This window comes from Thecamonas trahens (assembly GCF_000142905.1).
Source record: "Thecamonas trahens ATCC 50062 unplaced genomic scaffold supercont1.6, whole genome shotgun sequence".
NCBI classification, from domain to species: Eukaryota; order Apusomonadida; family Apusomonadidae; genus Thecamonas; species Thecamonas trahens.
In genome coordinates, this window is record NW_013657674.1 from 488,363 (window position 1) to 500,815 (window position 12,453).

Here is a 12,453-nt window from a genome sequence, read left to right on the forward strand (position 1 = left end):
GGGGAAGGGGAGCAGGGGGAGGGGTATGGAACATACGTCGCGGAAGCTAATATAGATCCTCCCAAGAGGGAGCGACGGTGGTGAGCTGCCCGCCATGCCCTACTGACCCACGTAGTAGAGCGAGATGGTAAGTAGCCTTTGGCATTGCCTGTCCCGACCTTCCGTCGTTGAACCGTCGTTGAAGTCACCGGCCGGTGGAACGGGTCAGACAGTGAAGAGTGCTGGGGGGGAGGGGGGAGGGGGCGATGGGGAGGATTTTCGCGGTCTGCGGTGGTGAGAGAGGGTGGGCAAGGTAGGGCACAACAAACAGGGTTTGTGTAGCTGGTGCACGGGTGTACGGGTGTACGGGTGTGTGCCGATGCTCGCGACGGCTGTTGATCAGAAGCCGGTAGGGCAAGGCGAAAGGCAGCAAGTAGCAGTCAGCGGAGCCTCGGGTTCGAGGTGGGGCGTGGCTTCCAGATGCAGAGGCGTGGCGATGGAGATGCGATGAGCTCGGACGAGCTGGATTCCGCGATGGCGGGCGTGAGATCGGCTTGGGCGGCGCAGGCGGTGGGGGAGGGGCATAGATGCGGGGATTGCGGACGCGATAGTGGAGCCAGGCAGCGAGAGCAGCGGCAAGGATGACATGGAGAAAGGCGATGACGGCCATGACTACCGCATGCTTCTCAACAATGAGTGAGTCGTCACGCTCGATGACCGCCGACGAGCCATTGTCAGCCGTCTCGGCTGCAGTTGCGGCAAAGAAGACGCCCATGCAGGCAAGGACAAAGCCTGCGAGGACGACAAAGACAAAGACTCGTCCTTGATCACGAAGGTACTCATCGAGGGTGACCTGTGGCTCGGAGCCACCCACCCGCCGGCCCTGTCGTCGTTGTCCGCTGCCGCCTCGCCGGTGACCTTGACCGCCTCTCCGGTGACGCAGCCCTGTGCCTGGCGTGCCTGGCGTGCCTGTTGAAGCCACCGACGAGTATGCTGCTGACGAGTACGGCGATGTCACCGTCGTGGTCCCGTACATGACTCACTTTGTCTGGGCAGGTGAGGTGAGGTGGTTGCGAGCTTTGCGGTCATGCGGCCTCGCGTGCGTGACGCGCCCGTCGGGCATGCACAGGCAGGCGAATGGAGGTTGAGATTGAGCAAGGCTCGCCGCGTGGAGGTGGTGTTTAGGTGGCAAGAGGCCATGCGCATGGCGCGCGCAACACAGGCGCAGTGCTAGCGATGCAGAGGCTGGGCTTGGCTGGACCCGCAGGCCGATCGCCACTGGAAGCCGAGCGCGAGCGTGAGAGACGGACTGGCGCCGTGCCTTGCGCACAATCGAGCAAGAGCACGGATAAAGGTGGTCTGTCGGAATGAGAGCAGCTCGAGAGGGGCAGCAACCAGGAGCGGGGAGTGGGAGATGGGTCGGATGCGGGTGGGTGGTGGTGCAGAGGTGGGTGGCGAGGACAGCGCGGCAAGAGCCGTGCGCCGGAGCGGAAATCAGAGCCCAGGCGCAAGCAGATGCAGCGAGAGGACAGAGCGGAGAACAAAGAGCACAGCTTTCCGGTGAGCGGTGAGCGGTGAGCGGTGAGGCGGAGAGTGGCGGAGACTTGGGCCGACAAAGCTCAGGCGCGCTGCCAGGGGGCTAGCGGCGAGTTGCCGTCCTCCTGCTTCTTGCGCATCATGAGCTTGACCCGCTTGATGTACTCATCGTACTGGCACTTCTCGTAGGTGTGGCGCTCGTCGGTGCACTTGAAGGGCATGTAGAGGGTCGACCGGCGGCACTGGTTGAGCGGGATGAGGAGGTGGGCGCACCCGTCGCGGAAGGCGAGGTCCAGGCGGGCCTCCTTCATCTCCTGCTGCGTAGCCTCTGCTAAAAACAACCCAAATCATATGCGTATGAGTTACACTCTCTTGCTATTGCTCTCCCGCAAACCATACCTTCTCCATACCCCCGTACGTGGGCCTGACCCCAGCCCGCTCACCCCCAGGGAAAGGGCATATTTTTGCCTCCACCCCTCCCGCCGCCACACACAAGCACCACAAACGCTACAGCCCCTGTGTCTCCACAGGAGCTGATGTCGTGGTGATGGTACCAGTACGTACGTGCAGACATGATTCTTAGTCGAGTGTGTGTCTTGGAGCTAGAGTGCGGGGTTGGTGGGTCAGGGGTGGGGGTGGGGAGGGAAGGGGTGGTTGTTGTGATCGTGATCGTGATCGTGATCGTGTTCGGGTTGAGGGACGGGAGTAGGAGGCCGGGGGGGTGGACGGGATCGGGGACGGGATCAGGAACCACGGACGGGATCGGGATCGGGATCAGGGACGCCACAGCAAGGCTCACCATTAGCGGCTGCCGTTTCGATTAGCAGGCCGCGACCTGGAAGTTCGAAAGAGAGAGCGGTCCGGCACCCTTGTAGACCGGGATGATGATGGTGGCGTTCTTGCCGCCGACAGAGCCGCAGTTGGCGGCAAACTTGGAGGTGTCCGAGGTCTGTGTGGCCGTGCAGATGCCATCGGCAATGGCTGGCCACGGGAAAAGGGCGGTCGGATCGCTGGTGGGCATGGTGATAGGGGTAATGGTGCCGGACCTGGCCAGCTGCATCACCGTCTTGCCCGTCGGTCCTGCGACAACGACGTAGGTGGCGCGCGACGCGCGGTCGAGCGTTGACGAGACTACCTTGCCACCGACAGCGTAGCTGGCGATGGCATGGCTGGTGGTGTTGACGGCAACCACAGCTGCCGATCCGTCGCTACAGGTCCAGGTCGAGTAGAGCGTGCTGGCATCACCTGCGCCCAGTCCGTACGACGAGTCGGCAACGAGCGTGCACCCGGCCAGCGCCTTGTCCGTCGACGGATCAAAGAGCGTGACAACGGTATGGCTGTCGTACGCCCACGCCACCATCGCAGACGTCGGCCCTGTGATTGCGTACAGCGTGTCCGCCGACGGCGCCAGCTGCAGAGGCTCGGTAATGGCGCTCGGAACGTTGACAAACTCATAGCCTCCGATCTGGCCGAAGACATACAGCAGGTTCTGATCCGAGTTTGTGGCCTTCATAGTGGCAAAGCCGGTACCCACGTCGTTGTACACATGGTTGTTTGCGTTATAGCCAACAGCATACACCCGCCAAGCCCACGATGGGCTGCTATTGACGCAGTTGAAGCCGGTTTCGAACCCGCTGTTTTCCGGCGCTTCGACATCGATGCGGGAGACGCAATCACTGCCGATGCCACCTCCTGTGTTGAACAGGGTGTACACACAGCGTCGGGAATCAGCATGAGTCGCAGCATACATTGACTCGCTTGTAGCTGCCATAGCTGCAGCAGCGAGCACTGCCAGCACAAGTAGCGACGTTCCAATCGACATGGTGAGCGTGGAGTCGGGTGGTCGCCAAACACCACGTGACACGGTCCCGGACTTACCGTACTCCACACCACACCCTGACGGCGGCATCTGCCTCTGAGTGACCTACGCTAAGGTGATCATCCCGGCTGATGCTAATCTTTACGCCATTCCATCCCCCATCATCGCCTTGTGCCATCGCCCTATGTCAATACCCTGTGTCATCGCCCTGTGTCATCGCTCTGCGCCATCGTCCTATGCTGTCGCTCTCCCATCATCGCCACTGCCGATTCGTGCGAGTGCGGGGATTAGTGCGGGGGTTAGTGCGAGTGCTTGCGAGTGCCGGCTGGCGAAAACCAACCGCGGGGCGTCACTCTTGGTTGCCGGCCGAGCAGTCGCTCGGCTGGCTCGATGGCTTGAGAGATTTCTTCGCATTTACTGAGCTGGCCATTATCGCCAGCACAGCGTGCCGATTGGCACGGTGACCGGCATGTACATGAGCGGCAGCCGCGCACTCGCGTACACCAGCGATCAAGGTATGTATTGGGCGTCCAGAGGTGCACGTCGTCATCGTCGCGCATCGTCATCAATGAGGGGGGGGGGGTGAGTTCCTGCTCCTCCGCCGACTGTGTTGACGCCATCGGAGCTCTTTGCGAAGTAAATGGCTTCATTGCGCTCTGCCGGCTGCGAGTGTTTGCGATTCGTAACAGTCGCAGCCACACTCGTCGCGTTGGCCGTTGCAGGACGACATGCCGACCGAGGTAAGTGGGGGCATGGGCAAGGGCATGGGCAAGGGGAGAGGAAGAGGGACAACGACATGTCTTCCCACACCACCGAGAGCATACTTACGTCCGGTCGGTACTTGTGCAGAAGATCCGTGTCCAGCGTGAGTGGGTCATGTCGGACCAGTGGCGGACGTGGCTGTACGACATGGACGACGGGTGGACAGCTCCGGTGACGGATCCAGAGGCATCAAGCCGCACTGTCTACCGCTTTCTCAAGAAGCTCAAGCCAAAAGCTCTGGCGGTTCTCTGCGGAGCGCTGAGACGCAAGTCGCACGATGACATCCCGGACATCGACATCATTCCAAACGCGGTCAAGCGCAAGATCTTTAGCCATGTTGCCCTCTCCCCAAACCCCGATGCTTCTGCTCGCAAGTCAAGCCGCCACCACAGCTCGACCGCCAAGGCCAAAGGAAAGGGCAAGGGCAAACACTCCAAGTCCAAGTCCAAGTCCAAGTCCAAGTCCAAGGCCAAGGCCAAGAAAGCATCGCACCGCAGATCGCGCTCCCGCTCGCGAGCCGGTTCATCGTCGAGCTCGGGAAGCCTGTTCCGCTCAGGGTCATCGTCCCCATCGCTGGTCATGTCGAGCCGCAAGTCGAGCCGTGGCTTCAAGTCCAAGTCCAAGTCCAAGTCCAAGGGCAAGGCCAAGGCCAAGGCCAAAGGCAAGGGCAAGGGCAAGGGCAAGAGCAAGGACCGTCTCGCGCATCGGTACGCCAAGGCCAAGATCAAGTACATCGACTCGGGCCGGTGGCGGAAGCTGCGCATGCGTCCCGGATGGACGTCGCCGCTGTTGGCGCGTGGCCTCTCGCGCCGGCGGGTGGAGAGTATTCTCCACGGCTACTCGCAGCGGGAGCTGGCGGTTCTCCTAGGCGCCATCACCCGTCAGGTTGACGACTCGGACGACGTCGACGCCGCCATCCCAGAGGTCGACGATCTGCCGTCGACGACAAAATCCAAGATCATGGATGTGCTGACCGAGTCGGCAGACCGCGGCGCAGACTCCCTTAGCGGTCCGGTGTCGGCATACTCGTCGTGCGCCTCCGGCTTCTCCTCGATGCGCTCGTCGCGGCGGATGACTCGCGAGCCGTCGATGATGGCACGGCGCGACTCGCGCGGACGCTACATTGTCGTCGATGCCGGCCATCACTCCAGGCATAGCAGGCACGACCACAGTGCCTCGCGCCGCTCGTCGCGCTGGGGTGGCTCGCGCTCGTCGTGGCGCCGCTCGTCCGCTTCGCGCCGTCATCCGCACCACCGCTCGTCGCACCGCTCGTCACACCGCCCGCGTGTCATCGCGCTCAGCCGCCAACCATCCTACTCCGGCTCTTACTCGGACGCCACCGCGCCCATCATCATCGTCACCGCCGGTGAGTTTGACTACAGCTCCGACAGCAGCTTGGCCTCGTCATCAGCGTCGGCGGTGGCCCACGTCCGCCCCCACCGCTCCCGCTCGCGTGACCACCACCGCCACCACCGCGCGAGCTCCCGCTCCCGCTCCCGCTCCCGGCGGCACTCCCGGTCTCGGCACTGAGCCCAGCCGTAGCCAGGACCAGTCCTTTCCTCTCTCCCTCTCTCCATCTTTCTTTGGCTGTCTCCTTCGCCCTTACACGCATCAAATGCCCTTCCGATCCTTGACCGATCCATCCGTCTGCATTCCGTAGCCCACGCTGCGACGGACGACAGGCGTGGGGGCGAAGGCCGGCTGACCCAAGGTGACCCACCTGTCGCCACCACACTCTTTGCCCACCGGCGCAGCAACGGATGTGGCGAGTGAACCCGCGCTTGGTCCGAGGCGTCATGGGGACAGCACGTGCAGTGCGAGCTGGAAGCAGCAGCGCGGTTGCCCCCGAGGAGAGGCTGGCGGCATTCCCCGAGGTGACGGGAGGGCATGTGGCGGCGCTGGAGGCGGTGTGCTCGTCGTTGGAGACAGATCCGCATGTACTCGCCGGAGCTTCGCGGGACTGGATCGGACGGTACCAGGGTCGCGCGGGCGTACTGGTGGCACCCAAGGATACTGATGAAGTCGCTGCGGTGATGAGGGTATGCGCTGAGGCCGGCCTGGCCGTCGTGCCGCAGGGCGGGAAGACGGGGCTCGTGGGCGGATCGGTCCCGCTGCTGGCCGGCGATGGCGGGTGTGGTCCAGACAGTGGCGCCAAAGAGGTTGTTCTCTCGCTCCGTCGGATGAACGCTATTGAGAGCATTGACGTCGATGCTGGTGTGGTTCATGCGCAGGCTGGCGTTGTTCTGGAGAGCCTCGAGGCGGCGGTCGCCGAGGCGGGCTTTACCGTTCCGCTAGATCTGGGTGCCAAGGGCTCGTGTCACGTCGGCGGCAACGTGGCGACCAACGCCGGTGGCATTCACTTTGTGCGCTACGGCTCGCTTCACGGCTCGGTCCTTGGACTGGAAGTGGTGCTGCCGTCGGGCGACGTGCTGGACTCGCGGACATCGCTTCGCAAGAACAACACCGGCTACGATCTCAAGCAGCTGTTCATCGGCTCAGAGGGCACGCTTGGCGTCATTACGCGAGTCTCGCTTTGGCTGCCGCCAGCTCCCCAGGCCAAATCTGTGGCGCTGCTTGGCGTCGACTCGTTTGCATCGGCGGTGGCGCTTGTCCGCACTGCGCGAGTCCATCTCGGCGACGCGGTCTCAGCGCTCGAGTTTATGGATCGCACCTCGATCGAGTGCGTATTGGCGCATGCTCGTGGCCGCGATCCGCTCGGTACGGCGACTCCGTTCTACGTCCTTGTTGAGGCAGCGGGCGCGTCTGAGCCTGCTGTTGCTGCCGCCATGGACTCGCTACTGGAGCATGCCATGGACTCGCCGAAGCTGGGTGTACTCGACGGGACACTTGCGGCAGACGGCCAGCAAGCGGCCGAGCTGTGGCACCTGCGCGAGGCGTGCACGGAGGGCATCATGGGCGCAGGCGCGGTGTACAAGTACGACCTATCGCTGCCGACCGCGCAGATGTACGATGTGGTTGAGAGTGTCCGTGAGCGGATGGCCGGCGTCGACGGCGCAGTTGTTGTCGGCTACGGCCACCTCGGCGACGCCAACCTTCACCTCAACATTGCTGTGCCCGAGTACTCGTCAGAAGTCGAGCACCTACTCGAGCCATACGTGTACGAAGCGACGGCTGCACTGGCCGGGTCGATCTCGGCCGAGCACGGTCTCGGGCAGATGAAGGCTTCGGTTGCCCACTACTCGCAGTCCAAGACTGCGCTGGCCTACATGCGCGCTATCAAGGATGTGTTCGATCCCCAAGGCATTCTGAATCCCGGCAAGGTTCTGGTCTGAGCTCAGCGTTCGACGTCGACCACGAAAGAGCCACTATCCAGCCCGACGTCGCCCAGGCTGGCCTCGGCGTGGGCGGCCTCGGTGAGTCGGGTGAGCGGCCCGTCAGCGACGATCAGAACCAGCGAGCCGCGAACAGATGCCGCCGCAGCACCGGCCTCGGCCACAGCCCAGTCAAACAAACGCGCTACAGGTGTACTTGATGCCCACACACGGACCGCCCGCCCGCGGCGGTGGCGCAGTGCGATCCGCACCGCTTCGTCTTTCGGCGCCTCATTTGTATCGAGCTGGGCCAGTGCCGCCAGCGCATCGGCTCTCCGGGCCTTGGCAGCCTCCACTGCAGCCGCCGCTGCCCGATCGGCTGCCAGCGACGCCTGGTACTCTGCGTCCTGCGCCGCCCGCAGCGCCGCCCGCTCCATGGCCGCCTTCTCGGCCAGAGTCGGTGGTGGACGATACCGTGGCGGATCAGCCAGATCACGAGCGACGTCATTCACTGCCGCCATCCGCCTTCCATCCGATCCGTCCACTCGCGCCGACGTTCGTCTCCGCCGCACCGCCGTGGGATCGGCGACCGCCACCAAAGCCGACGACGATACAGGCGGTGCGGCAGCATCTAACCCATCAGCCTCCCACTCCTGCTGCTGTCGAGGCGGTGGCGACAGCGGGTGCGCAGCTGCCACGCCATCGCCAGCACCACCGACTCGATGGACTGCGATGAGTCCCCAAGACTCCAGACGCGGCTTAGCCACCGAGATAAGCCAGGTGGCTGCCGCGAGAGCAAGCGCCACCCAGCCTGCGATGACAGAGAGTGACCAACGCGGGTGGGCATGGCTCGAGGATGAGGGGTCGTCCATGGCGGAGTGGGGTGATGGCGGTGGCGGTGGCGGTGGCGGTGGCGGTGGCGGTGGGCAGGTCGTGGGCGGTGGTGGCGATGATGGCGATGATGGCGATGATGGCGATGATGGCGATGATGGCGATGATGGTGGTGAGAGTGATGGTGATGGTGATGAAGGTGTTCGAAACATGGATATCATGAGCATACATGTTACTGATGTATATGTGTGATGTAATCTGGGTATGTTGCGTCATCTCAGTCTCCATCTTCATCTCTGTCTCGGGCACTGTCCCCATCGGCTCAGCACAAGCAACCCTCACGCCCATGCCCAATCCCAATCACCACCACCACCACCACCATACCACCCCATTCTTACCCCCTTTCATCCATCCCCATCACCACCACCATCGCCATCGCCATCGCCATCGCCATCGCCATCGCCATCGCCATCGCCTTCGCTCGATCACCCCCCCCCCCTCCCCCCCCCCCTCTCTCCCACCTGGCAGCCTCTACCACCTCACCTCCCCCCTCCCCCCTGCTATGACCCACAGAGAAGTGGACTATGTCGACTGTTTGGAGCTCGAATTCAAGGGCAACGTCTCTCCCTCGGCCCTTGCCCTAGGCATGCTCGGCCCGCTGCCCCATCGTCTCCCTCGCCGGCTGCCTCGCCCAAATCGCCGGCTATGTCGCAGAGTGCGTCTCCCACATTGGGCGGCCACTCTCCGCTCACTCGGCTAGGCGCAGCAGCTGGTGGGCCTGGTCTGGATGGCGAGCGAGTTCAAGAGATCGGACCAGAGGCAGAGTCGGATGGGCGAGTCGAGCCGGATGGGCGAGTCGAGCCGGGTGGTGGTGGTGGTGATGGTCCTGCGCTGTACAGCAGCGTGGGATCAGAGTCGGGTCGGACAAGCAGGGCCGGCAGCAAGTCAGGCGGAGGCGGTGGGCCAGAGTTGAATGGGAAGCTGCCCGAGCTGGAAACGAACCAGCAGTCACAGCCGAGACACTTTCTGGCTGTTGGATCGCTGGCGGGCGAGCTGGCTGTCTACTCGGGGCGATCAGCCAAGCCGCTGGCGGTCGCTTCGGGCCTCGGTACCATCACCGCTGTCTGTATGGGCGATATGTTCAATACCGGCGTATCAGTTTTGCTGGTGGTGTGCGCCGAAGGCGTCGGGTTTGTCTTTGATCTCTCGGGTGAGCCGCTTGTGAGCCAGGCGACGCCGACGCCGACGCCGTCGTCACCGTCACTGCCATCGCGGCCAGAGATGGCTGCCGAGGCTAGCACCAGCGGAGGCGGGAGCGGGAGCGGGCCTGTGGTCATCACGCCTGTGGCCCAGTTTCCGCTCCTTACCAACGTCCGCTGCCTCTGGGTTGCCGACGTCGATTGCGACGGGCGGCAAGAGGTGGTTGTCGGCGCTGCTGACCGATCGGCCACCGTCTTCCGGCTGGAGCGCCTGCTCGGCCCGGCTGACGGCGAGTGGGAGCTTCGGCAAGTGGTGCAGTGGAACGTGAACGGTGAAGTTGGCTCGGTCTCGCACGTCGACTCGCACGGCGGCATGCCTGCCGTCCTTGTGGGCCAGCCGGGCGGCCGATTCCTCGCCCTTCCGCTCTCGGCCTGGAGCTCGGCTTCGGAGGTGTACGCACCAAACCAGCCGAGCTCGGCCCAGCGGTCGCGTCTCGAGACACTGATTGTGGGCCTCTCCCACGCAGACAACAGCTACGTCGGCGTCTGTACCACCGACGGCGCCATTCGGCTCCACGACCTCTCCGCCGGCGAGCTCCGGTGGGAGATCCAGGTCTCGCACCGGCTACTCTCGCTCACCGCACTCGACATGACCGGGTCGGGCGCGGACGACCTTGTGGTATGCGCGTGGGATGGCATGACGTACATCATGGACCCCGCCTTTAACGTCGTTCGCTTTGACTGCTCCGAGCGCGTCTGTGCCTTTGCCGCCGGCAAGTTTTCGCTCTCGGCGAAGGGTCCGCCGTCGCTTGTTCTTGTCTACGTCACCTACTCGGACAAGATCAAGGTCTACTGCGACGTCGCGCTCGACTCGCTCGAGCTACCCGGCACCAACCGCACTCCAAGCGACCGGCTGGCGGTCCTCGAGGCCGCGTTTAGCTCACTGCTCGTGCCGTAGATGCCGCCGAGAGGCTACTTTACCTCACCCCATTCGCGTCTGCGCAAAGGCCACGATCGGGCCCAAAAACTGGTGCGGATCCACCGGTGGAGGATGTAGCTGGCGTGCGAGCGCATCGACGGTGGGCGCGCGGACAATGGAGCCGAGGCTGCAGCCGGTGCCGGCCAGCGCTAGCGCGGCTGCGGGGTTGACGCCCGGGATGCCAAGCAGGAGCTTGAGGCCGGATGAGATGGAGGCAAACTGGACACCTCGGAGCCACGGACCCAGCCCGTAGCCTGTGATGGCCTCGGCCTCGGCGAGATCGCGCACTGTAGCGCCGGACTCGTCCGACGAAAACGTGCACACCACGCTGACGTCTGAAAGCCGCTCGAGCGCCGCAAGCGCGCGCTGGTATGTGGGCTGGCGCTCAAAGGTGTCGTACACCTTGGTCCGCGACGCACCAAGCGCCATGGCGTCGGCGTGCGCCGCCCGGACCTGCGCGCTGTCTTTCCGCGCCGACGTCGCAAGCTCGGTCTCGCCCTCGACAAAGACCACAACTCTGGGAAAGATCTGTCCCAGCCGCTGCAGGACCGGCTTCACCGGTGCTCCTGTTCGTGGCGTGCCCGACGTCTTGCCAAACTCGGACATCTTGAGCTGCTTCTGCGAGAGGCGGTAAACCACCATCCGCTGCGAGACAATGACCACCTTGTCCGCCAGTTTGCACACCAGGCGCGGCAGCTGGTTCGGCAACTTGGCCATCATCATCGACGAGACCAGGACCCGCGAGACAATAACCAGCGCGTCCAAGCGAGTGCCGGGAACCGGCACCGAGCGCAATGGTGCAGGCTGGGGCCCTCGCGCAAGCGGCACGTCATCGTCGTCATCATCATCATCATCATCATCATCATCATCATCATCATCATCATCAAACGTGAGCTGACGTGAGCTGTCGCCGCTTGCTAGCCTGTGCTGGCCGCTGCAGCAGGCCAGTCACTGCGGGCGAGTCAGCATTGCCCAACGCGCGGCGCGAGCTCGCTGCACGGCTGGTGTTCGTGAGATGGCTGGTGTTCGTGAGATGACCGATAGCGGTGCATCGTCGTCCACCACAAACGAGTTGGGCGTGTGCGTGTTGCCCGGTCGCGCGCAGTACCGCATCGGCGACGCCTCGGCGTCTGCAGCTGCGACAGACGAAGCCACGGGTGACAGCAGCGACGCTATGTACATCGCATGCTGGGTGGCCGTCGGCGCAGCGCCCGAGCCTGATCCGGCCACAAAGGCGAGGTCTGCTGACGTCGCCACCACCTCAGAACCCGAGCTCCCATCTGAGCACAGGTTATCATCGACGTCCGCCTCGTCGTCCATGAACGGATTCGCCGCCGGCTGCCGCATCGCCATTGTCTTCTGCACACTCGTCATCGACACTGACGGTAGAGACGACAGCGGCAGGTCCGACTCTGACTCCGAGCTAGAGTCCTGGCTGGCAACATGCACCACCTGTGGATCCTGCGCGACGTCCATCGGTGCTGCCGTCGCTTCAGATGCTGCTGCTGCTGCTGGCGACGTGTCGGCCTTGAGCCTCGCCTCGGCCATCAACGACGCCGATCGCGCTTCCACTCTGTCCATCGTCGCCTGGTACAGCGTGTTGTACGCCTCGAGCGCACTCTTCGATGGCGTGGTGGCCGGCGCATGATAGTCCGCGCTCACACTGCCTGTAGCACTGCTCTTGCGCTTGCGCTTATCCTTGTTCTTGGTGCTCGTCACCTCGGACGCAATCTCGGCTGCTGCCGCAGTCCTGGGCTTGGGCTTGGCCGAGGCCGAGGCCGAGGCCACAGTCTTAGTCACGGCTTTGGTCTTAGTCTTGGGCTTGGCCTTAGGCTTAGGCTTGGGCTTGGGCTTGGACTTGGGCTTGGGCTTGGGCTTGGGCTTGGTCTTCGCCTTGGCCTTGGCCTTGCTCACCGGCTTTGCCACATTCGGCTTGGTCAAGATCGGCGCAGCTGGAATCCGCCCACCAAGATAGCGCGGCTCGTCCGCGGTTGTTGCACGTCCACCTTGTGGCGGCGTCATGAACGCGTCGTCGTCAGAGCCAGATCCGAGGATCGATGCACGCAGCGCAGCATC

General features: G+C 63.7%; 8 protein-coding genes across 8 annotated transcripts in view; 4 read left to right on the forward strand and 4 right to left on the reverse strand.

Moving 5' to 3' along the window:
• The window catches only part of AMSG_01652 (uncharacterized protein), a gene marked incomplete at its 3' end in the record, with an annotated part of 3,933 nt that extends 3,822 nt beyond the window's left edge, over positions 1-111 (reverse strand). The window contains exon 1 of the mRNA XM_013906246.1: positions 37-111. Within this exon, the coding sequence (XP_013761700.1) occupies positions 37-96 (60 nt within the window). The 5' untranslated portion in view covers positions 97-111. The remainder of the gene's footprint in view (positions 1-36) is intronic.
• Positions 112-1,224: 1,113 nt separating this feature from the next.
• On the reverse strand, positions 1,225-2,095 carry AMSG_01654 (NADH-ubiquinone oxidoreductase B18 subunit family protein). Its single transcript, XM_013906247.1, has 2 exons — positions 2,080-2,095; positions 1,225-1,846 (listed from the first exon to the last, which is right to left on the reverse strand). The coding sequence occupies exons 1-2, from the start codon at positions 2,087-2,089 to the stop codon at positions 1,599-1,601; spliced, it is 258 nt and encodes an 85-aa protein (XP_013761701.1). The 5' UTR covers positions 2,090-2,095; the 3' UTR covers positions 1,225-1,598.
• Positions 2,096-2,335: 240 nt separating this feature from the next.
• AMSG_01655 (uncharacterized protein) lies at positions 2,336-3,337 on the reverse strand (the record flags this gene model as incomplete). Its single annotated transcript, XM_013906248.1, has 2 exons — positions 2,336-3,191; positions 3,264-3,337. The coding sequence occupies 2 exons, from the start codon at positions 3,335-3,337 to the stop codon at positions 2,336-2,338; spliced, it is 930 nt and encodes a 309-aa protein (XP_013761702.1).
• Positions 3,338-4,210: 873 nt separating this feature from the next.
• AMSG_01656 (uncharacterized protein) lies at positions 4,211-5,253 on the forward strand (the record flags this gene model as incomplete). Its single annotated transcript, XM_013906249.1, has 2 exons — positions 4,211-5,224; positions 5,248-5,253. The coding sequence occupies 2 exons, from the start codon at positions 4,211-4,213 to the stop codon at positions 5,251-5,253; spliced, it is 1,020 nt and encodes a 339-aa protein (XP_013761703.1).
• Positions 5,254-5,892: 639 nt separating this feature from the next.
• On the forward strand, positions 5,893-7,427 carry AMSG_01657 (D-2-hydroxyglutarate dehydrogenase; the record flags this gene model as incomplete). Its single annotated transcript, XM_013906250.1, has 1 exon — positions 5,893-7,427. The coding sequence occupies one exon, from the start codon at positions 5,893-5,895 to the stop codon at positions 7,387-7,389; it is 1,497 nt and encodes a 498-aa protein (XP_013761704.1). The 3' UTR covers positions 7,390-7,427.
• AMSG_01658 (uncharacterized protein) lies at positions 7,212-7,889 on the reverse strand (the record flags this gene model as incomplete). The annotated part of the gene is made up of 1 exon (XM_013906251.1): positions 7,212-7,889. The coding sequence occupies one exon, from the start codon at positions 7,887-7,889 to the stop codon at positions 7,392-7,394; it is 498 nt and encodes a 165-aa protein (XP_013761705.1). The 3' UTR covers positions 7,212-7,391.
• A 1,412-nt stretch (positions 7,890-9,301) lies between these two features.
• On the forward strand, positions 9,302-10,356 carry AMSG_01659 (integrin-alpha FG-GAP repeat-containing protein 2; the record flags this gene model as incomplete). The annotated part of the gene is made up of 1 exon (XM_013906252.1): positions 9,302-10,356. Exon 1 carries the CDS (start codon positions 9,328-9,330, stop codon positions 10,354-10,356), a length of 1,029 nt encoding a protein of 342 aa, XP_013761706.1. The 5' UTR covers positions 9,302-9,327.
• A 48-nt stretch (positions 10,357-10,404) lies between these two features.
• Positions 10,405-11,026, forward strand: AMSG_11659 (uncharacterized protein). Its single transcript, XM_013906315.1, has one exon. It carries the CDS (start codon positions 10,637-10,639, stop codon positions 11,009-11,011), a length of 375 nt encoding a protein of 124 aa, XP_013761769.1. The 5' UTR covers positions 10,405-10,636; the 3' UTR covers positions 11,012-11,026.
• The last annotated feature ends 1,427 nt before the right edge of the window (positions 11,027-12,453 follow it).

Bases quoted from the DNA above. Each gene is read 5' to 3' on its own strand.
- AMSG_11659 (XM_013906315.1), top strand. From the start codon at position 10,637: ATGGCCTCGGCCTCGGCGAGATCGCGCACTGTAGCGCCGGACTCGTCC.